This window comes from Gallus gallus, unplaced genomic scaffold, assembly GCF_016699485.2.
Source record: "Gallus gallus isolate bGalGal1 unplaced genomic scaffold, bGalGal1.mat.broiler.GRCg7b scaffold_60, whole genome shotgun sequence".
Lineage (NCBI taxonomy): Eukaryota > Metazoa > Chordata > Aves > Galliformes > Phasianidae > Gallus > Gallus gallus.
In genome coordinates, this window is record NW_024096012.1 from 50,475 (window position 1) to 75,665 (window position 25,191).

The 25,191-nt window shown below is 60.7% G+C and overlaps 2 protein-coding genes across 5 annotated transcripts; one reads left to right on the forward strand and one right to left on the reverse strand.

The window, feature by feature from the left end:
* Positions 1–1,014: 1,014 nt before the first annotated feature.
* On the forward strand, positions 1,015–17,230 carry ACHE (acetylcholinesterase (Cartwright blood group)). Of its 2 annotated transcripts, XM_040657199.2 has the most exons (10): positions 1,015–1,656; positions 8,090–8,145; positions 8,311–8,345; positions 9,230–9,334; positions 9,755–9,859; positions 10,330–11,340; positions 12,115–12,129; positions 12,324–12,598; positions 14,177–14,340; positions 15,507–17,230. In XM_040657199.2, exons 3-10 carry the CDS (start codon positions 8,337–8,339, stop codon positions 15,626–15,628), a joined length of 1,806 nt encoding a protein of 601 aa, XP_040513133.1. In that variant the 5' UTR covers positions 1,015–1,656; positions 8,090–8,145; positions 8,311–8,336; the 3' UTR covers positions 15,629–17,230. The 2 variants fall into 2 exon arrangements, with proteins under 2 accessions (XP_040513133.1, NP_001383926.1); NM_001396997.1 differs by lacking the exons at positions 1,015–1,656; positions 8,090–8,145; positions 8,311–8,345; positions 9,230–9,334; positions 9,755–9,859 and adding an exon at positions 4,943–4,986.
* A 657-nt stretch (positions 17,231–17,887) lies between these two features.
* On the reverse strand, positions 17,888–24,946 carry CUNH17orf49 (chromosome unknown C17orf49 homolog). 3 transcript variants are annotated; one of them, XM_040657195.2, is made up of 6 exons: positions 24,786–24,946; positions 23,181–23,272; positions 21,555–21,656; positions 19,741–19,910; positions 19,003–19,101; positions 17,888–18,044 (listed from the first exon to the last, which is right to left on the reverse strand). In XM_040657195.2, the coding sequence occupies exons 1-6, from the start codon at positions 24,804–24,806 to the stop codon at positions 18,040–18,042; spliced, it is 489 nt and encodes a 162-aa protein (XP_040513129.1). In that variant the 5' UTR covers positions 24,807–24,946; the 3' UTR covers positions 17,888–18,039. The 3 variants fall into 3 exon arrangements, with proteins under 3 accessions (XP_040513129.1, XP_040513128.1, XP_046762159.1); XM_040657194.2 differs by having other exon boundaries at positions 21,555–21,677; XM_046906203.1 differs by lacking the exon at positions 21,555–21,656.
* Between the last annotated feature and the right edge of the window lie 245 nt (positions 24,947–25,191).

Here is a 25,191-nt window from a genome sequence, read left to right on the forward strand (position 1 = left end):
CATCTTTGGGGATATGGGGACATTGGGGACATTGGGGTCAGTGGGGACATTGGGGGCATTGGGGACATCATTGGGGACATTGGGGTTATGGGGACATCATTGGGGACAATGGGGACATTGGGAAGTTGGGGACATTGGGGACATCTCAGGGTGGGGACACCATTGGGGACATTATTGGGACATTACGGGGTCATTATGGGGACATTATGGGGACACCACGGGGACATCTGTGTGGGGTTATGGGGACATTATGGGGACATTATGGGACAGATATGGAGACCTTATGGGGCAGATGGGGCCACTGTAGGGCCACTATAGGACCACTATAGGGCCATCCTGGGGCCATTGTAGGGCCATTATAGGGGTCATTATAGGGTCATTGTAGGGCCACTATAGGGCTGTCCTGGGGCCACTGTAGGGCCATTATAGGGCCATTATAGGGCCGTCCTGAGGCCATTGTAGGGCCATTATAGGGCCATCGTGGGGCCATTGTAGGGCCATTATAGGGCCACTATAGGGCCGTCCTGGGGCCACTGTAGGGCCATTGTGAGGCCATTGTAGGATCATTATAGGGCCATTGTAGGGCCATTGCAGGGCTATTTTAGGGCCATTGTAGGTCCATTATAAGGCCGTCGTGGGGCCACTGTAGGGCCATTATAGGGCCATTATAGGGCCACTATAGGGCCGTCCTGGGGCCATTGTAGGGCCATTATAGGGCCATTGTGGGGCCGTTGTAGGATTGTAGGACCATTATAGGGCCATTATGGGGCCGTTGTAGGATTGTAGGGCCATTATAGGGCCATTGTGGGGCCGTTGTAGGATTGTAGGGCCATTATAGGGCCATTATGGGGCCGTTGTAGGATTGTAGGGCCATTATAGGGCCATTATGGGGCCGTTGTAGGATTGTAGGGCCATTATAGGGCCATTGTGGGGCCGTTGTAGGATTGTAGGGCCATTATAGGGCCATTTTAGGGCCGTCCTGAGGCCACTGTAGGGCCATTATAGGGCCATCGTGGGGCCGTTGTAGGATTGTAGGGCCATTATAGGGCCATTATGGGGCCGTTGTAGGATTGTAGGGCCATTATAGGGCCATTGTGGGGCCGTTGTAGGATTGTAGGGCCATTATAGGGCCATTATGGGGCCGTTGTAGGATTGTAGGGCCATTATAGGGCCATTATGGGGCCGTTGTAGGATTGTAGGGCCATTATAGGGCCATTGTGGGGCCGTTGTAGGATTGTAGGGCCATTATAGGGCCATTATGGGGCCGTTGTAGGATTGTAGGGCCATTATAGGGCCATTATGGGGCCGTTGTAGGATTGTAGGGCCATTATAGGGCCATTGTGGGGCCGTTGTAGGATTGTAGGGCCATTATAGGGCCATTGTGGGGCCGTTGTAGGATTGTAGGGCCATTATAGGGCCATTGTGGGGCCGTTGTAGGATTGTAGGGCCATTATAGGGCCATTGTGGGGCCGTTGTAGGATTGTAGGGCCATTATAGGGCCATTGTGGGGCCGTTGTAGGATTGTAGGGCCATTATAGGGCCATTGTGGGGCCGTTGTAGGATTGTAGGGCTGTGCCGCTGTTGCCGTCCCTCCGTTGCCACCACAAACGGGCGGTGCCACCACGGGCAGTGACGCAGCCGCGGTGACACCCAAAGGTGGGGACACACAAAGGGGGGGGGGGACATAAAGGGGGGGGGGGGGCGCCCGGAGGGCAAACAGGCGGCGGCCGCACATGGGGTGACGTAAGGGGGGGGGGGGGCAGTGGGAGGGGACAGTGGGAGGGGACAGTGGGGACATGGGGGGGACAGTGGGAGGGGACAATGGGGGTGGATATGGGGCATGGGGGGATAATGGGAGGGGACAATGGGGGTGGATATGGGGAGGGGACAGTGGGGACATGGGGGGGGAAATGGGGACATGGGGGGGACAATGGGAGGGGACATGGGGGGACAATGGGGACATGGGGGGGCAATAAGGATATGGGGACATGGGGGGATAATGGGAGGGGACAATGGGGGTGGATATGGGGACATGGGGGGGGGCAATGGGAGGGGACAATGGGAGGGGACAGTGGGGACATGGGGGGGCAATAAGGATATGGGGACATGGGGGGACAATGGGAGGGGACAATGGGAGGGGACAGTGGGAGGGGACAGTGGGGACATGGGGGGGCAATGGGGACATGGGGGGGCAATGGGGACAATGGGGACATGGGGGGGGAAATGGGGACATGGGGGGGACAATGGGAGGGGACATGGGGGGACAATGGGGACATGGGGGGGCAATAAGGATATGGGGACATGGGGGGATAATGGGAGGGGACAATGGGGGTGGATATGGGGACATGGGGGGGGGCAATGGGAGGGGACAATGGGAGGGGACAATGGGAGGGGACAGTGGGGACATGGGGGGGCAATAAGGATATGGGGACATGGGGGGGGCAATGGGGACATGGGGGGGACAATGGGAGGGGACAGTGGGAGGGGACAATGGGGACATGGGGGGACAATAAGGATATGGGGACATGGGGGGGGAAATGGGGACATGGGGGGACAATGGGAGGGGACAATGGGAGGGGACAGTCGGAGGGGACAGTGGGGACATGGGGAGACAATGGGAGGGGACAGTGGGGACATGGGGGGACAATGGGAGGGGACAATGGGGACATGGGGGGACAATAAGGATATGGGGACATGGGGGGACAATGGGGACAGATATGGGGACATGGGGGGGGACAGTGGGAGGGGACAATGGGAGGGGACAGTGGGGACATGGAGGGGGACAATGGGGATATGGGGGGGGAATGGGGATATGGGGGGGACAGTGGGAGGGGACAATGGGGGCGGATATGGGGACATGGGGGGGATATGGGGGGACAATGGGAGGGGACAATGGGAGGGGACAATGGGAGGGGACAGTGGGGACATGGGGGGACAATAAGGATATGGGGACATGGGGGGACAATGGGGGGATGGGGGGGGAAATGGGGATGGGGGGGAAATGGGGATATGGAGGTGACAATGGGGACATGGGGGGGCAATAAGGATATGGGGACATGGGGGGACAATGGGAGGGGACAATGGGGGGATGGGGGGGAAATGGGGATGGGGGGAAATGGGGATATGGGGGGGACAATGGGGACATGGGGGGACAATGGGGACATGGGGGGACAATAAGGATATGGGGACATGGGGGGGGAAATGGGGACAGATATGGGGACATGGGGGGGCAATGGGGATATGGGGGGGACAATGGGGACATGGGGGGACAATGGGACAGAGGGACATGGGAGGGACAATGGGAGGGGACAATGGGGACATGGGGGGGCAATGGGGACAATGGGGACATGGGGGGGGCAATGGGGATATGGGGGGGAAATGAGGATATGGGGGGGACAATGGGGATATGGGGGGGACAGTGGGACATGGGGACATGGGGGGGACAATGGGGACGTGGGGGGGGACAATGGGGCCATATATGGGGACATGGGGGGGACAATGGGGACATGGGAGGGACATTGGGGGACATTGGGGTCAGTGGGGACATTGGGGACATTGGGGGCATTGGGGACATCAGGGACATCGGGGGGGTCTCTATGGGGCAGCTTTGGGGCCGCCCCTCCCCCACCATGCCCTATAGATCCCCTAGATAGCCTATAGGATCCCTATGGCTGCCCCATAGATCCCCTATAAATCACCATGGCTGCCCCATAGATCTCCTATGGAATCTCTATGGCTGCCCCATAGAATCCCCAGGGATGCCCCATAGATCCTCTATAAATCCCCATGGCTGCCCCATAGATCCTCATGGCTGCCCCATAGATCCCCTATAGGGATAGGGGATCTATGGGGCAGCCATAGGGCTTTTATAGGGGACCTATGGGGCTTTTATAGGGGATCTATGGGGCAGCCATAGGGCTTTTATAGGGGATCTATGGGGCTTTTATAGGGGATCTATGGGGCAGCAAGGGGGATCCTATAGGGGATCTATGGAGCTTCTATAGGGGATCTATGGGGCTTCTATAGGGGATTTATGGGGCAGACATAGCGCTTTTATAGGGGATCTATGGGGCAGCCATAGGGCTTTTATAGGGGATCTATGGAGCTTCTATAGGGGATCTATGGGGCAGCCATGGGGACCCTATAGGGGATCTATGGGGCAGCCATAGGGCTTTTATAGGGGATCTATGGGGCTTTTATAGGGGATCTATGGGGCAGCCATAGGGCTTTTATAGGGGATCTATGGGGCTTTTATAGGGGATCTATGGGGCAGCAAGGGGGATCCTATAGGGGATCTATGGAGCTTCTATAGGGGATCTATGGGGCTTCTATAGGGGATTTATGGGGCAGACATAGCGTTTTTATAGGGGATCTATGGGGCAGCCATAGGGCTTTTATAGGGGATCTATGGAGCTTCTATAGGGGATCTATGGGGCAGCCATGGGGACCCTATAGGGGATCTATGGGGCAGCCATAGGGCTTTTATAGGGGATCTATGGGGCTTTTATAGGGGATCTATGGGGCAGCCATAGGGCTTTTATAGGGGATCTATGGGGCAGCCATGGGGACCCTATAGGGCATCTATGGGGCAGCCATGGGGACCCTATAGGGGATCTATGGGGCAGCCATAGGGCTTTTATAGGGGACCTATGGAGCTTCTATAGGGGATCTTTGGGGCAGCCATAGGGCTTTTATAGGGGATCTATGGGGCAGCCATGGGGACCCTATAGGGCATCTACGGGGCAGCCATGGGGACCCTATAGGGCATCTATGGGGCGGCCCCGTCCCCCACAGCGGCTCAATGGGGCGGAGGCGGTGCCGGGGTGGGGGAGGGGCGGCGGTGCCGCAGCGGTGGGGGAGGGGCGGCCCAACCCCCCCCCCCCCCCCCCCCCACCCCATAAATGAACCCCTCCCCCACCGCCCCCCCCCCCCCCACCGTGACGCCGTTTTGCAGCCACCGCAGCGGCCAAAGGCGCAGCCACGGAGGTGAGGACGGGGCGGCCCCATAGATCCGCCCCATAGCTCTGCCCCATAGATGCCCCATAGCTGCCCTATAGCGCCCCATAGCGCCCCATAGCGCCCCATAGACCCCATTCATCCTCCATCCATTCCCATTGCCCTCCATCTCTGCCCCATAGAGCTCCATATCTGCCCCATAGAGCCCCATAGCGCCCCATAGCTCTGCCCCATAGATGCCCCATAGCCGCCCTATAGCGCCCCATAGCGCCCCATAACCCCAAAGACCCCATTCATCCTCCATCCATTCCCATTGCCTCATATCGGCCCCATAGAGCTCCATATCTGCCCCATAGAGCCCCATAGCGCCCCATAGCTCTGCCCCATAGATGCCCCATAGCCGCCCCATAGCGCCCCATAGCGCCCCATAACCCCACAGCCCCCATTCATCCTCCATCCATTCCCATTGCCTTCCATCTCTGCCCCATTGAGCCCCATATCGCCCCATAGCTCTGCCCCATAGATGCCCCATAGCCGCCCCATAGCGCCCCATATCCCCATAGCCCCCATTCATTCTCCATCCATTCCTATTGCCTTCCATCTCTGCCCCATAGAGCCCCATCTCTGCCCCATAGAGCCCCATAGCGCCCCATAGCTCTGCCCCATAGATGCCCCATAGCTGCCCTATAGCGCCCCATAACCCCATAGCCCCCATTCATCCTCCATCCATTCCCACTGCCCTCCACCTCTGCACCCCATAACGCCATCTCTGCCCTATAGAGCCCCATAGATCTGCCCCATAGATGCCCCATAGCCGCCCCATAGCGCCCCATAGCGCCCCATAACCCCATAGACCCCATTCATCCTCCATCCATTCCCATTGCCCTCCATCTCTGCCCAATAGAGCCCTATAGAGCCCCATAGAGTCCCATAGATCTGCCCCATAGATGCCCATAGCGCCCTATAGCGCCCCATAGCGCCCCATAACCCCAAAGACCCCATTCGTCCTCTATCCATTCCCATTGCCTCATATCAGCCCACGTCTCTGCCCCATAGAGCTCCATATCTGCCCCATAGAGCCCCATACCTCTGCCCCATAGCTCTGCCCCATTGATGCCCCATAGCTGCCCTATAGCGCCCCATAGCGCCCCATAACCCCATAACCCCCATTCATTCTCCATCCATTCCCACTGTCCTCCATCTCTGCACCCCATAACACCATCTCTGCCCCATAGAGCCCCATAGAGCCCCATAGCTCTGCCCCATAGATGCCCTATAGTCACCCTATAGCGCCCCATAGCGCCCCATAGCCCCCATTCATCCTCCATCCATTCCCATTGCCGCACATTTCTGCCCCATAGCTGCCCCATAGCGCCCCATAGCGCCATATCTGCCCCATAGCACCTCACAGCTCTGCCCCATAGCTTTGCCCCATAGCCCGATCTATGGGGCTGGAGCCAATCTATGGGGCTGGAACCCGATATGGGGCCGATCTATGGGGCTGGAGGCAACCTATGGGGCAGGAGCCAATCTATGGGGCCAGGACCCGCTATGGGGCCGATCTATGGGGCTGAAAATGTCTATGGGGCTGATCTATGGGGCTGGAGCCAATCTATGGGGCTGGGACAGTCTATGAGACCAATCTATGGGGCCAGGACCCACTATGGGGCCAATCTATGGGGCCAGGACCCACTATGGGGCCAATCTATGGGGCTGGAACCCACTATGGGGCCAATCTATGGGGCTGGGACCTGCTATGGGGCCGATCTATGGGGCTGGGGCCGATGTGTGGGGCCGGAATGCCCCATAGGTGTCCCCTTCCATCCCCCCCCCCCCCCAATTTCCGCCCCACGGATTCTTTGCTGCTATTTGGGGCTCCTCCACCTGCGCTGCCCCACAGCTGTTGTGGGGCGGGGGGGCGGGGGGGGGGGGGGGGGAACTTCCGCCCACCCCATGGGGCCCCACAGCGCCGCCCCATAGATGGGAACCGGGGGGGGGGGGGGGGGGGGGGGGCACTGGGAGGGGCTGCCCCATAGATCTGCCCCATAGATCAGCACGAGAGATGGCACAGGTATGGCTCTGCCCCATAGGTGGCACTGGGGGGGGCTCTGCCCCATAGATGGCACAGGTATGGCTCTGCCCCATAGATCTGCCCCATAGATGGCACTGGGGGGGGGGTCTGCCCTATAGATCTGCCCCATAGATCCGTCCCATGGATGGCACAGGTATGGCTTTGCCCCATAGATCGGCCCCATAGATCTGCCCCATAGATGGCACTGGGGGGGGCTCTGCCCTATAGATCGGCCCCATAGATCTGCCCCATAGATCCGTCCCATGGATGGCACAGGTATGGCTCTGCCCCATAGATCTGTCCCATAGATGAGTGCAATAGATGGTAACTGGGATGGCTCTGCCCCATAGATCTGCCCCATAGGTTACACTGAGGGAGCTCTGCCCCATAGGTGGCACTGGGGGGGTTCTGCCCCATAGATGGTACAGGTATGGCTCTGCCCCATAGATCTGCCCCATAGGTGGCACTGGGGGGGCTCTGCCCCACAGATGGCACAGGTATGGCTCTGCCCCATAGATGGATGGCACTGGGGGGAGGCTCTGCCCCATAGATCTGTCCCATAGGTGGCAGTGGGGGGGCTCTGCCCCATAGATCTGCCCCATAGATGGCACTGGGGGGGCTCTGCCCCATAGATGGGAACCCGGGGGGGGGGAGGGGGGCAGTGGGGGGGCTCTGCCCCATAGATCTGCCCCATAGATGGCACTGGGGGGGCTCTGCCCCATAGATGGGAACCCGGGGGGGGGAGGGGGGCAGTGGGTGGGCTCTGCCCCATAGATCTGCCCCATGGGTGGCACTGGGGGGGCTCTGCCCCATAGATGGCACTGGGGGGGCTCTGCCCCATAGGTGGCACTGAGGGGACTCTGTCCCATAGATTCGCCCCATAGATTTCACTGGGGGGGCTCTGCCCCATAGATCTGCCCCATAGATCCGCTTCATAGATGGTAACTGAGGGGGCTCTGCCCCATAGCTCCACCCCATAGGTGGCACAGGTATGGCTCTGCCCCATAGATCTGCCCCATAGATCTGCCCCATAGATGACACTGGGGGGGCTCTGCCCCATAGATCCGCCCTACAGATGGCACAGGTGTGGCTCTGCCCCATAGATCTGCCCCATAGATGGCACAGGTATGGCTCTGCCCCATAGATCTGCCCCATAGATTTCACTGGGGGGGCTCTGCCCCATAGATCCGCTTCCTAGATGGTAACTGAGGAGGCTCTGCCCCATAGATTTCACTGGGGAGGCTGTACCCCATAGATTCGCCCCATAGATCTGCCCCATAGACGGCACTGGGGGGGCTCTGCCCCATAGATGGCACAGGTATGGCTCTGCCCCATAGATCTGCCCCATAGATTTCACTGGGGGGGCTCTGCCCCATAGATCTGCCCCATAGATGGCACTGAGGGGGCTCTGCCCCATAGATCTGCCCCACAGATGGCCCTGGGAGGCTCTGCTGCACAACTCAGCCCCACAACCCCATAAGCAGCCCCATAACCACCCCACAACCCCATAACCCCACTCCATCACCCCATAACCACCCCATAACCCCACCCTATAGCCCCATAACCCCATTCCATCAACCCATCACCACCCCATCACCGCCCCTATAGCCACCCCATAACCCCATAACCCCATAACCCCACCCTATAGCCCCATAACTCCACTCCATCACCCCATAACCACGCCATAACCACCCCATAACCCCACCCATAACCCCATAATCCCACCCTATAGCCCCATAACCCCGCTCCATCACCCCATAACCACCCCATAACCCCATCACCACCCCATAACCACCCTATAACCCCCCCATAGCCACCCCATAACCCCATCAGAACCCCATATCCACCCCATCGCCACCACATATCCACCCCATAACCCCATAACCCCCCCATAGCCACCCCATAGCACCCCATAACCACTCCATAACCACCCCATAGCACCCCATAACACCCCATAACCCTACCCTATAGCCCCATAACCCCCCCCACAACCCACCCCCATAACCCCCCCACCCCATAACCCCACCCTATAGCCCCATAACCCCCCCAACCCCCCCACCCCACAAACCCCCCACCCCCTAACCCCGCCCTATAGCCCCATAACCCCTAACCCCCCCCACCACCCCATAACCCCCCCTACCCCATAACCCCACCCCATAACCCCGCCCCATAGCGCCCCCTAACAGCTGTTTCTCCCCACAGCCCCCCGCGATGGCGCCTCTCTTCCTCCTCCTCCTCCTCCTCCTCTCCCCCTCCCCGACTTCCGCCCACCCGGATTTCGCCTACAGCGCCCCCAACCGCCCGGAGGTCCGCACCACCACCGGCTCCCCCCCACCCCATAGCGCCCCAGAACCACCCCATAGCCACCCCATAGCTACCCCATAGTCACCCCAGCAGAACCCCATCGCCACCCCATTACCCCATAGCCACCCTATAGTGCCCCATCACCACCCCATAACCCCATCACCACCCCATAACCAACCTATAACCCCCCCATAAGCCACCCCATCACCCCATAACCCCACTCCATCACCCCATCACCACCCCACAACCCCACCCCACAACCCCATAACCCCCCCTATAGCCCCATAACCCCACTCCATCACCCCATCACTACCCCATAACCACCCCATAACCCCACCCTATAGCCCCACTCCTCCCCACCCCATAACCCCATAACGCTATAACCCTATAACGCCCCCCCCCAACTCTTCTCTCTCCCCACAGCCCCCCGCGATGGCGCCTCTCTTCCTCCTCCTCCTCCTCCTCCTCTCCCCCTCCCCGACTTCCGCCCACCCGGATTTCGCCTACAGCGCCCCCAACCGCCCGGAGGTCCGCACCACCACCGGCTCCGTCGAACCCCATAGCGCCCCATAGCGCCCCATAGCGCCCCAGAACCACCCCAGAACCCCACAGCCACCCCATAACCACCCCATAGCCATCCCACAGCCACCCCATAACCACCCCAGCAGAACCCCATAGCCACCCCGTAACCCCATAGCCACCCTATAGTGCCCCATCACCACCCCATAACCCCATCACCACCCCATAACCAACCTATAACCCCCCCATAAGCCACCCCATCACCCCATAACCCCACTCCATCACCCCATCACCACCCCACAACCCCACCCCACAACCCCATAACCCCCCCTATAGCCCCATAACCCCACTCCATCACCCCATCACTACCCCATAACCACCCCATAACCCCACCCTATAGCCCCACTCCTCCCCACCCCATAACCCCATAACGCTATAACCCTATAACGCCCCCCCCCAACTCTTCTCTCTCCCCACAGCCCCCCGCGATGGCGCCTCTCTTCCTCCTCCTCCTCCTCCTCCTCTCCCCCTCCCCGACTTCCGCCCACCCGGATTTCGCCTACAGCGCCCCCAACCGCCCGGAGGTCCGCACCACCACCGGCTCCGTCCGCGGCCTTTTGATCCCCGCCGGCCCATCGGGTTCGACGGCCGCCGCCTTTTTGGGGATCCCATTCGCCGTCCCCCCTTTGGGACCCCTCCGTTTCCGTCCCCCTCTCCCCATCCCGACCCCATGGACCGGCATCCGAGACGCCGATTCGCAACCCTTTGCCTGCTATCAGATGGTAGACACCACCTTCCCGGGTTTCCAAGGCTCCGAGATGTGGAACCCCAATAGGGAAATGAGCGAGGATTGCCTTTACCTCAACGTGTGGACCCCAAAAAGGCGACCCTACAGAGCCCCCGTTTTGGTGTGGATTTACGGGGGGGGTTTTTACAGCGGTTCGGTGTCTTTGGACGTTTACGACGGGCGCTATTTGGCCGCGGCTGAGGAGGCGGTGGTGGTGTCCATGAATTATAGGGTGGGCTCTTTGGGGTTTTTGGCCTTAGCGGGTCATAGGGACGCTCCGGGCAATGTGGGTTTATGGGATCAACGTTTGGCCCTGCAATGGGTTCGGGATAACGCGGAGGCGTTCGGAGGGGACCCCGATTTGATCACTTTATTCGGGGAGAGCGCCGGGGCCGCCTCGGTGGGTTTTCACCTCTTATCGCCCCATAGCAAAGGGTTGTTCCGTAGGGCCGTCCTACAGAGCGGATCCCCCAACGGGCCGTGGGCCACTATAGGGGCGGCGGAAGGGAGGAGGAGGGCGGCGGCTTTGGGGAGGGCCGTGGGGTGCCCTTATGGGAACGAGACGGAGTTTTTGGGGTGCTTAAGGGGGAAGGAGGCGGCGGAGCTGTTGGAAGGGGAAGGGGTGGTGATGCCGCCCCAAAGCGTCTTTAGGTTCGCTTTCGTGCCCGTGGTGGACGGGGATTTCGTGGTCGATAGCCCCGATGTGGCGCTGTGGGGGGATTATGGGGTGAAGGGGGGGGAGGGCGGTCACGGGGTCGAGGGGGGGGACGGGGGTTATGGGGTGAAAGGGGGGGATGGGGTGAAGGGGGGGGAGGGGGGTTATGGGGTGAAGGGGGGGGATGGGGTGAAGGGGGGGGAAGGGGGCTATGGGGTCGAAGGGGGGGAGGGGGGTTATGGGGTCAAGGGGGGTTATGGGGTCGAGGAGGGGGATGGGGGTTATGGGGTGAAGGAGAGGGATGGGGTGAAGGGGGGGGATGGGGGTGATAGAGTCAAGGAGGGGGATAAGGATGGGGGTTATGGGGCGCGGGGGGGTTATGGGGTGAAGGAGGGTTATGGGGGGGGTTATGGGGCGAGGGGGGTGAGGGAGGGTGACGGGGATAGGGGTTATGGGGTGAAGGAGGGGCTCAGGGAGGGTTATGGGGTGAAGGAGGGTTATGGGGTTGAGGGTGATGGGGTGAATGCTTATGGGGCCAGGGTGCCCCCCAGAACCCACAGAGACGAGACACCACCCGATGCTTATGGGGCCAAGGGGTCGGCCGATGCTTATGGGGCCAAGGCAGCCCCCAGACCCCATAGGGACGAGACATCCCCCGACGCTTACGGGGCCAAAATGCCCCCCAGACCCCACAGAGACGAGACATCCCCCGATGCTTACGGGGCCAAAATGCCCCCCAGACCCCACAGAGACGAGGCGTCCCCCGACACTTATGGGGCCAAAATGCCCCCCAGACCCCATAGGGCTGGCGGGGAGGTGGAGGTGCTTTTGGGGGCCGTCAGGGACGAGGGTTCCTATTTCCTGGTGTACGGGGTCCCCGGCTTCGGGAAAGACAACGAAAGCCTCATCAGCAGGGAGGAGTTTTTAGGGGGGGTCCGCATGGGGGTCCCCCAAGCGACCGAATTGGCGGCTGAGGCCGTGGTGCTTCATTACACCGATTGGTTGGACGCCGATAACCCCGTGAAGAACAGGGAGGCTTTGGACGACATCGTGGGGGACCACAACGTGGTTTGCCCCCTGATGGCCTTCGCCCAACGTTGGGCTCAGAGGGGGGGAAGGTTTACGCTTATCTGTTCGACCACCGCTCCTCCACCCTATTGTGGCCTTCGTGGATGGGGGTCCCCCACGGTTACGAGATTGAGTTCGTCTTCGGGCTGCCTCTGGAGCCCAGAAATAATTACACCAGGGAGGAGGTGGAGCTGAGCCGGAGGATCATGCGCTACTGGGGGAACTTCGCCCGCACGGGGTAAGGGATGGGGGGTGGGACGGGGGGGGGGGGGGCGGGGGGGGTTGGGGGGTGGATGGGGGGAGTGGGGGGAGTGGGGTGAATGGGGGTGATGGGGTGAATGGGGGCGTTGGGGGCAGTGGGGGTGTTGGGGTCAATGGGGGGGATGGGGTGAATGGGGCCATTGAGGTGAATGGGGGCGTTGGGTTGAATGGGGTCAATGGGGGCGTTGGGGTGAATGGGGTCAATGGGGGCGTTGGGGTGAATGGGGTGAATGGGGGCGTTGGGGTCAATGGGGGTGATGGGGTGAATGGGGGCATTGGGGTGAATGGGGTTGATGGGGTGAATGGGGGCGTTGGGGGCAGTGGGGATGTTGGGGTCAATGGGGGGGATGGGGTGAATGGGGCCATTGAGGTGAATGGGGGCGTTGGGTTGAATGGGGTCAATGGGGGCGTTGGGGTGAATGGGGTGAATGGGGGCGTTGGGGTCAATGGGGTGAATGGGGGCGTTGGGGTCAATGGGGGTGATGGGGTGAATGGGGGCGTTGGGGGCAGTGGGGACGTTGGGGTCAATGGGGGTGATGGGGTGAATGGGGGCGTTGGGGTGAATGGGGGCGTTGGGTTGAATGGGGTCAATGGGGGCGTTGGGGTGAATGGGGTCAATGGGGGCGTTGGGGTGAATGGGGTGAATGGGGGCGTTGGGGTCAATGGGGGTGATGGGGTGAATGGGGGCGTTGGGGGCAGTGGGGACGTTGGGGTCAATGGGGGTGATGGGGTGAATGGGGGCGTTGGGGTGAATGGGGGCGTTGGGTTGAATGGGGTCAATGGGGGCGTTGGGGTGAATGGGGTGAATGGGGGCGTTGGGGGCAGTGGGGGTGTTGGGGTGAATGGGAGTGATGGGGTGAATGGGGGCATTGGGGGAAGAGGGGACATTGGGGTCGATGGGGGTGATGGGGTGAATGGGGGCATTGGGGTGAATGGGGGTGATGGGGTGAATGGGGGCGTTGGGGGCAGTGGGGACGTTGGGGTCAGTGGGGTCAATGGGGGTATTGGGGTGAATGGGGTGAAAGGGGGGAAGTGGGGGCGTTGGGGTGAATGGGGGCGTTGGGGTCAATGGGGGTGATGGGGTGAATGGGGTGAAAGGGGGGAAGTGGGGGCGTTGGGGTGAATGGGGGCGTTGGGGTCAATGGGGGTGATGGGGTGAATGGGGGCGTTGGGGGAATGGGGTGAATGGGGGCGTTGGGGTCAATGGGGGTGATGGGGTGAATGGGGGCGTTGGGGTGAATGGGAGTATTGGGGCCAATGGGGGTATTGGGGTGAATGGGGGCGTTGGGGTGAATGAGGTCAATGGGGGCATTGGGGGCAGTGGGGACGTTGGGGTCAATGGGGTCAATGGGGGTATTGGGGTGAATGGGGTGAAAGGGGGGAAGTGGGGGCGTTGGGGTCAATGGGGGTGATGGGGTGAATGGGGGCGTTGGGGTCCATGGGGGGAGGAGTTGGGGGCCCTCGCTGACCCCACAGACCCCCATTGACCCCACAGATGCTCAGATGACCTCTGACCCCTCCCTGATCCCCCCCTTTCTGACCTCTGACCCCACAGGGACCCCAATGGGGGGGTGGGGGGCCCCCGCTGGCCGCCCTACACACCATCGGGGCAGCGCTACGCCCACCTGAACGCCCGACCCCTTTCTGTGGGGCACGGCCTGAGGACGCAGATCTGCGCCTTCTGGACCCGCTTCCTGCCCAAGCTGCTCAACGCCACCGGTATGGGGTCCTTATGGGGTCCTTATGGGGTCTTTATGGGGTTGGGGGTGTATAGGGTCCTTATGGGGTCCTTATGGGGTCAGGGGGATGTGGGGATGTGGGGTCACAGATCTGCGCCTTCTGGACCCGCTTCCTGCCCCAGCTGCTCAACGCCACCGGTATGGGGTCCTTATGGGGTCCTTATGGGGTCTTTATGGGGTCAGGGGGTGTATAGGGTCCTTATGGGGTCCTTATGGGGTTGAGAGGTCCTTATGGGGACAGAAGGATGTGGGGATGTGGGGTCACAGATCTGTGCCTTCTGGACCCGCTTCCTGCCCCAGCTGCTCAAGAACGCCGGTATGGGGTCCTTATGGGGTCTTTATAGGGCCTCTATGGGGTCAGGGGGCTTTGATAGGGTCTTATGGGTTCCTTATGGGGTCTTACGTGGTCTTTATGGGGTCAGGGGGTCCTTATGGGGTCTTATTGGGTCAGGGGGCTTTGTTATGTTCCTGATGGGGTCCTTATGGGGTCAGGGGGTCCTTATAGTGTCAGGGGGCTTTGATAGGGTCCTGATGGGGTCCTTATGGGGTCAGGGAGTCCTTATAGTGTCAGGGGGCTTTGATTGGGTCCTGATGGGGTCCTTATGGGGTCCTTATAGTGTCAGGGGGCTTTGTTAGGGTCCTGATGGGGTCCTTATGGGGTCCTTATAGTGTCAGGGGGCTTTGATAGGGTCCTGATGGGGTCCTTATGGGGTCAGGGGGTCCTTATAGTGTCAGGGGGCTTTGATTGGGTCCTGATGGGGTCCTTATGGGGTCCTTATAGTGTCAGGGGGCTTTGATAGGGTCCTGATGGGGTCCTTATGGGGTCAGGGGGTCCTTTTAGTGTCAGGGGGCTTTGTTAGGGTCCTGATGGGGTCCTTATGGGGTCAGGTGGTCCTTATAGTGTCAGGGGGCTTTGATAGGGTCCTGATGGGGTCCTTATAGTGTCAGGGGGTCCTTTTAGTGTCAGGGGGCTTTGATAGGGTCCTGATGGGGTCCTTATGGGGTCCTTATAGTGTCAGGGGGCTTTGTTAGGGTCCTGATGGGGTCCTTATGGGGTCAGGGGGTCCTTATAGTGTCAGGGGGCTTTGATAGGGTCCTGATGGGGTCAGGAGGGTCCGACTCGTTTTTGGGGTCGTTGGGCTGTAGGTCCTCCGGAGGACGCTGAGCGCGAATGGCGCCTGGAGTTCCACCGCTGGAGTTCCTACATGGGCCGCTGGAGGACCCAATTCGAGCACTACAGTCGGCAGCAGCCCTGCGCCACCCTGTGAGCGGCCACGGAGACACCCCCAGGGACCCCAACAACACCCCCAGGGACCCCAACAACACCCCCAGGGACCCCAATACCCTGGAGGACCCCAACAACAACCCCAGGGTCCCCAACAACACCCCCAGGGACCCCAACAACAACCCCAGGGTCCCCAACAACACCCTCAGAGGACCGCAACAACACCCCGAGGGACCCCAACAACACCTGGAGGACCCCAACAACAACCCCAGGGTCCCCAACAACACCCCCAGGGACCCCAAGGGACTCCAACAACACCCTGAGGGATCCCAACAACACCCCGAGGGACCCCAATACCCTGAGGGACCCCAGCAACACCCCAAGGGACCCCAACAACACCCGGAGGGGACCCCAACACCCCCAGAGACTCCAACAACACCCTGAGGGACCCCAACAACACCTGGAGGTGTCAAAAACAACACCCGGAGGACCCCAACAACACCCGGAGGGACCCCAGCAACACCTGGAGGACCCCAACAACATCCGGAGGACCCCAACAACACCCCCAGGGTCCCCAACAACACCCGGAGGTGTCACCAACAACACTCTGAGGGACCCCAATGACACCCAGAGCTGTCCCCAACAACACCTGGAGGACCCCAACAACACCCGGAGGGACCCCAACAACACCCGGAGGGGTCTCCAACACCATCTCCAACACTGGGAGGGTCCCCAACAACACCTGGAGGACCCCAACAACACCCTGAAGGTCCCCAACAACACCCGGAGTGACCCCAACAACACCCAGAGAGGTCCCCAACACCCGGAGGGGTCCCCAACACCCAGAACTGTCCCCAGCAACACCCGGAGGGGTCCCCCACAACACCCGGAGGGGTCCCCAACACCCGGAGGGGTCCCCAACACCGTCACCAACACCCGGAGCTGTGATTGTCCGCAGAGCGCCCCATAGAGCCCCATAACCACCCCATAGGCACCCCATAGGGCCCCATAAGCACCCTATATGGTCTCGTATCCACCCCATAGTGTCCCACAGCGTCCTATAACCACCCCATACCCATCCCATACTGCCCCCCAGTGCCCCATAGCCACCCCATTTCCCCCCATACCCACCCCATGGTGCCCCACAGTGCCTCATAGCCACCCCATAGCACCCCATAGCCACCCCATAGCACCCCACAGCGCCCCATAACCACCCCATAGGGCCCCATACCCACCACGTACCGCCCCACAGTGCTCCATAAGCACCCCATAGAGCCCCATATCCACCCCATAGCGCCTCACAGCGCCCCATAACCACCCCATAGCGCCCCACAGCGCCCCATATCCACCCCATAGCACTCCACAGTGCCCCATAACCACCCCATAGGGCCCCATTCCCACCCCACAGGGCCCCACAGCGCCCCGCAGTGCCCCATAACCACCCCATATGCACCTCGTATCCACCCCATAGCGCCCCACAGTGCTCCATTCCCACCCCATAGTGCCCCACAGCACCCCATAACCACCCCATATGCACCCCATAGCGCCCCATAGCGCCCCATAGCGCCCCACAGGCGGAGCTCTGATGGTCCCCCACCACCCCCAGCCGTGGCTGTTGTGACACCCCAATAAAGACTGAACTGAACTCCGGGCTGCTTCCATGGGGGAAGGGGGCAAAATGGGGGGGGGTCTTCATAAAGGGGGGGTCCCCATAAAGTGGGGGGGGGTCTTCATAAAGGAGGGGTTCCTATAAGTAGGGGGGGGGGGGGCATAAAGTGGAGGCGGTCTTCATTAAGGGGGGGCCCCTATAAAAAGGAGGGGGTCCCCTTAAAGTGGAGGGGGTCTTCATAAAGGGGGGATCCCTATAAATGGGGGGGGCCATAAAGTGGAGGGGATCCCTATAAATAAGGGGGGGCCCCCATAAAGTGGAGGAGGTCTTCATAAAGGGGGGGTCCCTATAAATAGGGGGGGTCCCCATAAAGTGGAGGGGGTCTTCATAAAGGGGGGGGGTCCCTATAAATAGGGGGGGGCTCCTATAAGTTTGGGAGAGGTCTTCATAAAGGGGGGGTCCCTATAAATAGGGGGGGTCCCTATAAATGGGGGCGGATCTAAATTAGGGAAGTCCCTATTAATGGGGGGGTCCCTATAATTAGGGGGGGTCCCTTAAACTGGGGGGACCCCCATTAATTACGGGGGGTGTTAAATTGGGGGGTCCCTATTAATTGGGGGGTCCCTATAAATTCGGGGGGTCCCCATTAATGGGGAGTGGGGGGGCAGAAAACACCACAAAGCATTGGGGGGCGTGGGGGGGGTCACAGCCGTTTATTGGGGTGCAAATATGGGGGGGGGGGGAACCCCGATGGGATTTGGGGGTCCCGGAGGGGGGGGGGGGGGGGGCGGCGTCCGTCGGTTGTTGGGGGGTCCTTTAAGGGGGGGTCCCACGGAGGGCTCCATTCACACTGTGGGGGGGCATAAAGATACACAGTGAAAACACAGCACCCCATAGAACCCCGTAAGTGCCCCATAGAGTCCCATAGAGCCCCACAGTGCCCCATAGAGACCCATAGAGACCCATAAGTGCGCTATAGTGCCCCATAGAGCCCCATAGTACCCCACAGAGACCCATATCCACCCCATAGAACCCCGTAAGTGCCCCATAGAGACCCATAGAGACCCACAGTGCCCCATAGAGCCCCACAGTGCCCCACAGAGACCCATAGAGACCCATAAGTGCGCTATAGTGCCCCATAGAGCCCCATAGTACCCCACAGAGACCCATATCCACCCCATAGAGCCCCATAGCGCCCCGTAAGTGTCCCATCCCACCCCATAGACCCCCACAGAGCCCCACAGTGCCCCATAGAGACCCACAGAACCCCATAAGTGCCCCATAGAACCCCACAGTGCCCCATATCCACCCCATAGAGCCCCATAGTGCCACATAAGTGTCCCATTCTACCCCATAGAGCCCCATAGAACCCCACAGTGCCCCATATCCACCCCATAGAGCCCCATAGCGCCCCATAGAGACCCATAAGTGCCCCAAAGAGCCCCACAGAGACCCATAGGGCCCCATAGCGCCCCATAAGTGTCCCATCCCACCCCATAGAACCCCATAGAACCCCACAGTACCCCATATCCACCCCATAGAGCCCCACAGCGCCCCATAGAGACCCATAAGTGCCCCAAAGAGCCCCATAGAGACCCATAGGGCCCCATAGCGCCCCATAAGTGTCCCATCCCACCCCATAGAACCCCATAGAACCCCACAGTACCCCATATCCACCCAATAGAGCCCCACAGCGCCCCGTAGAGCCCCATAAGTGCCCCAAAGAGCCCCATAGAGACCCATAGGGCCCCACAAGTGCCCCATCCCACCCCATATCCCACCCCACCCCACAGCGCCCCACATCTCACCCAATTCCGGGGGGGTCCTTTTTGGGGGGGGGGGTTCCCCCAATCCCTCCACGTCCACCACGTCCCCCCCGGGGGGGTCGGCCTCAGTGGGGGGGGGCTCTGAAAGGGGGGGAGGGGGGGGGGATTGGGGGTCAGAAATTGGGGGGAGGGGAGGGGCCAAATTGAGGGGGGGTCCCAAAAATGGGAGGGGTCCCAAATTATGGGGGGGGGGTCCAAAATTGGGGGTGGGGGGGTCCCAAACTGGGGTGCGGAGGCCCCAAATTGGGAGGGGGTCCTGAATTGGGGGGGGGGGCCGAAATTGGGTGGGGGGGTTCTGAAAAGGGGGGGTCCCAAATTATGAAAGGGGGGGGGGGGCAAATTGACGGGAGGGTTTTATATTGGGGGGGGTCCCAAAATTGGGGGGGGGGCCCAAATTATGGGATGGGGGGGGTCCCAAAATGGGAGGGGGGGGGTCCCAAATTATGGGATGGGGGGGTCCCAAAATGGAAGGGGGGGTCCCAAATTATGGGATGGGGGGGTCCCAAAATGAGGGGGGGGGGGGGGCAAATTATGGGATGGGGGGGTCCCAAAATGAGGGGGGGGGGGGGGGGGCAAATTATGGGATGGGGGGGTCCCAAAATGGGAGGGGGGTCCCAAATCACGGGGGGGGGTCTGAATCGGATGAGTGGGGGGAGGTCCCAAATTAGGGGGGGGGGGAGGGAGGGGGGATCCCAAAATGGGGGGGGGGGGGGCCCATACCGGAAGCGGATTTGGGTCTCTTCGGGGGAGGCTCCGGGGACGCCCCGCCCCCCCCCGCCCCCCCCCCGGGTCGGCGCTGCCCCCGTTTGGGTGAATCGGGGGGGGGCGGCGGCACTGCGATCCCGCCCTCTTCGTACGCCTTCCGGCGCGCCGCGCCGCGGAGCTGAGCGCTGATTGGACGGGAAAGAGGAAAGGGGGCGGGGTTAAGGGCGGAACCGGAAGTTGGAGGATGGAGGAGGGGGAGGGGATTGGGGGGCATTTTGGGGTGAAATTGGGGGGATTTCGGGTCATTTTGGGGCGGAATTGTGGGAATTTGGGGTATTTTAAAGGAGTTTTGGGGTGAAATTGGGGGATTTGGGGGCAATTTGGAGGAGCCGCACTGCGATCCCGCCCTCTTCGTAGGCCTTCCGGCGCGCTGCGCCGCTGATTGGACGGGAAGAGAAAGGGGGCGGGGCCAGGAACGGAACCGGAAGTGAAGGAAAGGGAGGGAGGAAGAGGATTTTAGGGTGAAAAAAGGGGATTTTGGGATCATTTTGGATCACTATTAGGGTGAAATTTGGGGCAATTTCAGGATGAAATTGGGATATTTGGGGTCATTTTGCGTCCATTTTGGATCAATTTGGGTCCTTTTGGGGTCCATTTGGGAGCATTTGGGGTCCATTTGAGGGCATTTTGGGTCCATTTTGGGGTCCATTTTGGGCCATTTGGGGCAGAATTTGAGGGTTTGGGGGCTGAAATTTGGGGTATTTGGGGTCCGGGGGGGGGGGGGGGGTCAGTGGGGTATGGGGGTATTTGGGGTCAGTGGGTTATTTGGGGTCCATTTGAGTCCATTTGGGGTCCATTTGGGTCCGTTTTTGGGTCCATGTGGGTCCAAATTTGTCCCATTTTGGGGTCCATTTGGGGCAGAATTTGGGGGTTTGGGGGCTGAAATTTGGGGGTTTGGGGCCGGGGGGGGGGGTATGTGGGGTCGGTGGGGTATTTGGGGTCAGTGAGGTATTTGGGATCAATTTGGGCCCATTTTGGGGTCCATTTGGGTCCATTTTTGGGTCCATTTGGGTCCAAATTTGTCCCACTTTGGGGTCCATTTGGGGCAGAATTTGGGGGTTTGGGGGCTGAAATTTGGGGGGTTTGGGGTCCGGGGGGGGGTAGGGGAGGGGTCAGTGGGGTATTTGGGGTCAGTGAGGTATTTGGGATCAATTTGGGTCCATTTTGGGGTCCATTTGGGTCCATTTTTGGGTCCATTTGGGTCCAAATTTGTCCCACTTTGGGGTCCATTTGGGGCAGAATTTGGGGGTTTGGGGGCTGAAATTTGGGGGGTTTGGGGTCCGGGGGGGGGTAGGGGAGGGGTCAGTGGGGTATTTGGGGTCGGTGGGGTATTTGGGATTCATTTGAGTCCCTTTGGGGTCAATTTGGGTCCATTTTTGGGTCCATTTGGGTCCAAATTTGTCCCACTTTGGGGTCCATTTGGGGCAGAATTTGGGGGTTTGGGGGCTGAAATTTGGGGTGTTTGGGGCCCGGGGGGGGGGGGGTATGTGGGGTCGGTAGGGTATTTGGGGTCAGTGAGGTATTTGGGATCAATTTGGGTCCATTTTGGGGTCCATTTGGGTCCATTTTGGGGTCCATTTGGGTCCAAATTTGTCCCACTTTGGGGTCCATTTGGGGCAGAATTTGGGGGGTTGGGGGCTGAAATTTGGGGGGTTTGGGGTCCGGGGGGGGGGGGGGGGGGAGGGGAGGGGTCAGTGGGGTATTTGGGGTCGGTGGGGTATTTGGGGTCGGTGGGGGGGGGGGTGGGGGCAGTGGGGCCGCCCCCTTACAGCGTGCGCTCCCTGATGATGGCGCTGATGCGCTGCAGGTCGTCCCCAAAGCGCCGCACGGCCGCGCGCAGCAGCTCCAACTCCGCCGCCGTCCACTTGGCCCTGCCCCACAGCGCCCCATGGCTGCCCCATAACTGACCCATAGCTGCCCCACAGCGCCCCATGGCTGCCCCATAACTGACCCATAGCTGTCCCACAGCGCCCCATGGCTGCCCCATAACTGACCCATAGCTGCCCCACAGCGCCCCATGGCTGCCCCATAACTGACCCATAGCTGCCCCACAGCGCCCCATGGCTGCCCCACAGCGCCCCATGGCTGCCCCATAACTGACCCATAGCTGCCCCACAGCGCCCCATGGCTGCCCCATAACTGACCCATAGCTGTCCCACAGCACCCCATGGCTGCCCCACAGTGCCCCATGGCTGCCCCATAACTGACCCATAGCGACCCATAGACTCATAGGAACCCATAGAGACCCATAGCAACTCAGAGATCCATAACTGACCCATAGCTGCCCCACAGCGCCCCATAGCTGTCCCATAGACTCATAGGAACCCATAGATACCCATAGCAGCTGATAGAGACCCATAGCTGCCCCACAGCACCCCATGGCTGCCCCATAACTGATCCATAGTGCCCCATAGAAACCCATGGCATCCCATAGCGCCCCATAGCTGCCCCATAGCACCCCATAGCGCCCCATTGGGCCCCACAGAGCTCCATAGAGACCCATATAGACCCAGAGTGCCCCATAGCTGACCCATAGCGACCCACAGCGCCCCACAGACTGACCCATAGAGCCCCATTGCGCCCCGTAGAGCGCCATAGCTGCCCCATATCACCCCCCATCACCCCATATCCCCCCGTAGCTGCCCCATATCCCCCCATAGTTGCCCTGTATCGCCCCATAGTTGCCCTGTATTGCCCCATATCAACCCATATCCCCCCTTTATCAACCCATATCCCCCCATACCACCCCATAGCTGCCCCATATCCCCCCATATCCTCCATATGACCCCATAGTTGCCCCATATCACCCCATATCGCCCCATATCACCCCCACATCACCCCATAGCTGCCCCATATCCCCCGATAGCTGCCCCATATCCCCCCATATGACCCCATATCACTCCCATATCCCCCCATAGCTGCCCCATATCACCCCATATGACCCCATATCCCCCCATAGCTGCCCCATATCACCCCATATGACCCCATATCACCCCCCATATCGCCCCCTATCACCCCATCACCCCACAGCTGCCCCATATCCCCCCATATGACCCCATATCACCCCCATATCCCCCCATAGCTGCCCCATATCACCCCATATGACCCCATATCCCCCCATAACTGCCCCATCTCACCCCCCATATCCCCCCATAGCTGCCCCATATCCCCCCATAGCTGCCCCATATCACCCCATATGACCCCATATCCCCCCATAGCTGCCCCATATCACCCCATATGACCCCATATCCCCCCACAGCTGCCCCATATCCCCCCTTATTGCCCCATATCACCCCCATATCCCCCCACAGCTGCCCCATATCCCCCCATATGACCCCATATCCCCCCATAGCTGCCCCATCTCACCCCCCATATCCCCCCATAGCTGCCCGTACCCCGCGGGGCTGTCGGCCATGGGGTGCAGCTGCATGGTGAGCTCCCCCAGGCGGGAGAAGGCGGCGCCGGCGGCCGAGAAGATCTCCCCGACCTGTGGGGACCAACTGGGATGGACTGGGAGGGACTGGGATATACTGGGAGGGACTGGGAGGGGACTGGGAGGGATGAGAAGGGGACTGGGATATACTGGGATGGACTGGGAAGGGACTGGGATATACTGGGAGGGACTGGGAGGGGACTGGGAGGGGACTGGGAGGGATGAGAAGGGGACTGGGATATACTGGGGGGGACTGGGAGGGACTGGGAAGGACTGGGATATACTGGGGGGGACTGGGAGGGACTGGGAGGGACTGGAATATACTGGGAGGGGACTGGAAGGGATTGGGAAGGACTGGGATATACTGGGAGGGACTGGGAGGGGACTGGGAGGGGACTGGGAGGGATTGGGATATACTGGGAGGGACTGGGAGGGACTGCGATATAGTGGGAGGAACTGGGATATACTGGGAGGGGACTGGGAGGGATTGGGAAGGACTGGGATATACAGGGAGGGACTGGGAGGGGACTGGGAGGGATTGGGATATGCTGGGAGGGGACTGGGAGGGACTGGGATATACTGGGATGGACTGAGAGGGACTGGGATGGGCTGGGGAGGACTGGGATATACTGGGATGAACTGGGATATACTGGGAGGGGACTGGGAGGGATTGGGATATACTGGGAAGGGACTGGAAGGGAACTGGGAGGGACTGGGATATACTGGGAAGGGACTGGGAGGGACCGCGGGAGGACTGGGAGGGATTGGGATATACTGGGAAGGGAGTGGGGGCTTCTGTGGGGTTTCTGTGGGGCTGAAGGGGTTCAATGGGGTCACTGTGTGGGGATGGGGGGCCTTATGGGGTTTCTGTGGGGCTGAAGGGGTCCCTATGGGGCAGAAGGGGTTCAATGGGGTCAGTGTGTGGGGATGGGGGGGGCATTCTATGGGGTTTCCGTGGGGCCGAGGGGGTCCATGTGGGGTTTCTGTGGGGCTGAGGGGGTCCCTGTGGGGTTTCTAAGGGGCTGAGGGGATCTCTATGGGGTTTCTATGGGGCTGAAGGGATCTCTATGGGGTTTCTATGGGGCTGAGGGGGTTCCTATGGGGTCAATGTGTGGGGCTGAGGGGCCCTATGGGGTTTCTATGGGGCTGAGGGGATCTCTATGGGATTTCTATGGGGCTGAGGGGGTCCCTATGGGGTCAATGTGTGGGGCTGAGGGGCCCTATGGGGTTTCTATAGGGCTGAAGGAATCTCTATGGGGTTTCTATGGGGCTGAGGGGGTTCCTATGGGGTCAATGTGTGGGGCTGAGGGGCCCTATGGGGTTTCTATGGGGCTGAGGGGATCTCTATGGGGTTTCTATGGGGCTGAGGGGGTCCCTATGGGGTCAATGTGTGGGGCTGAGGGGCCCAGTGGGGTTTCTATGGGGCTGAGGGGGTCTCTATGGGGTTTCTATGGGGCTGAGGGGCCCTCCGGGCTCAATGTGTGGGGGTGGGGGGGGGGCGCTCAGCGTGGGCCCCAGAGCCACCGGAAGTCCCTTCAGCCCCACACCGGAAGTCCCTCCCTCTCACCTTGGTGGATGCCGATGTCATGGCGGCGGGCCCCGGCGTCGTTCCACCGCCGCCGCTTCCGCCCTCCGCGCGCCGCCGCCGCCGCTCCGCGTCCGCCTCAATGGTGGCGGCGGCGCGGGGCGCTCTGCCCGCTCCTCCCGGTGGCGGCCGCGCCCACTTCCGGTCTTCCCTTTTCCGCTTCCGGTATCTCCCTCTCAGTTTCTCTCTCTCTTACGCTCTGAACCTGACTACTTCCGGTCGTCTTGCCTTACTTCCGGCTTATCGCAGCCACTTCCTGTGGGCACTGCGGGATGCGCGCAGAGCGCCGCCCTGACGCTCTACCCGCACGACTCTATGGTTTTACCCCCCCCCCCCCCCCCCCCCCGGTAAAAAAAAAAAGACCCTCAACGAAGCCCCGAATGACCTC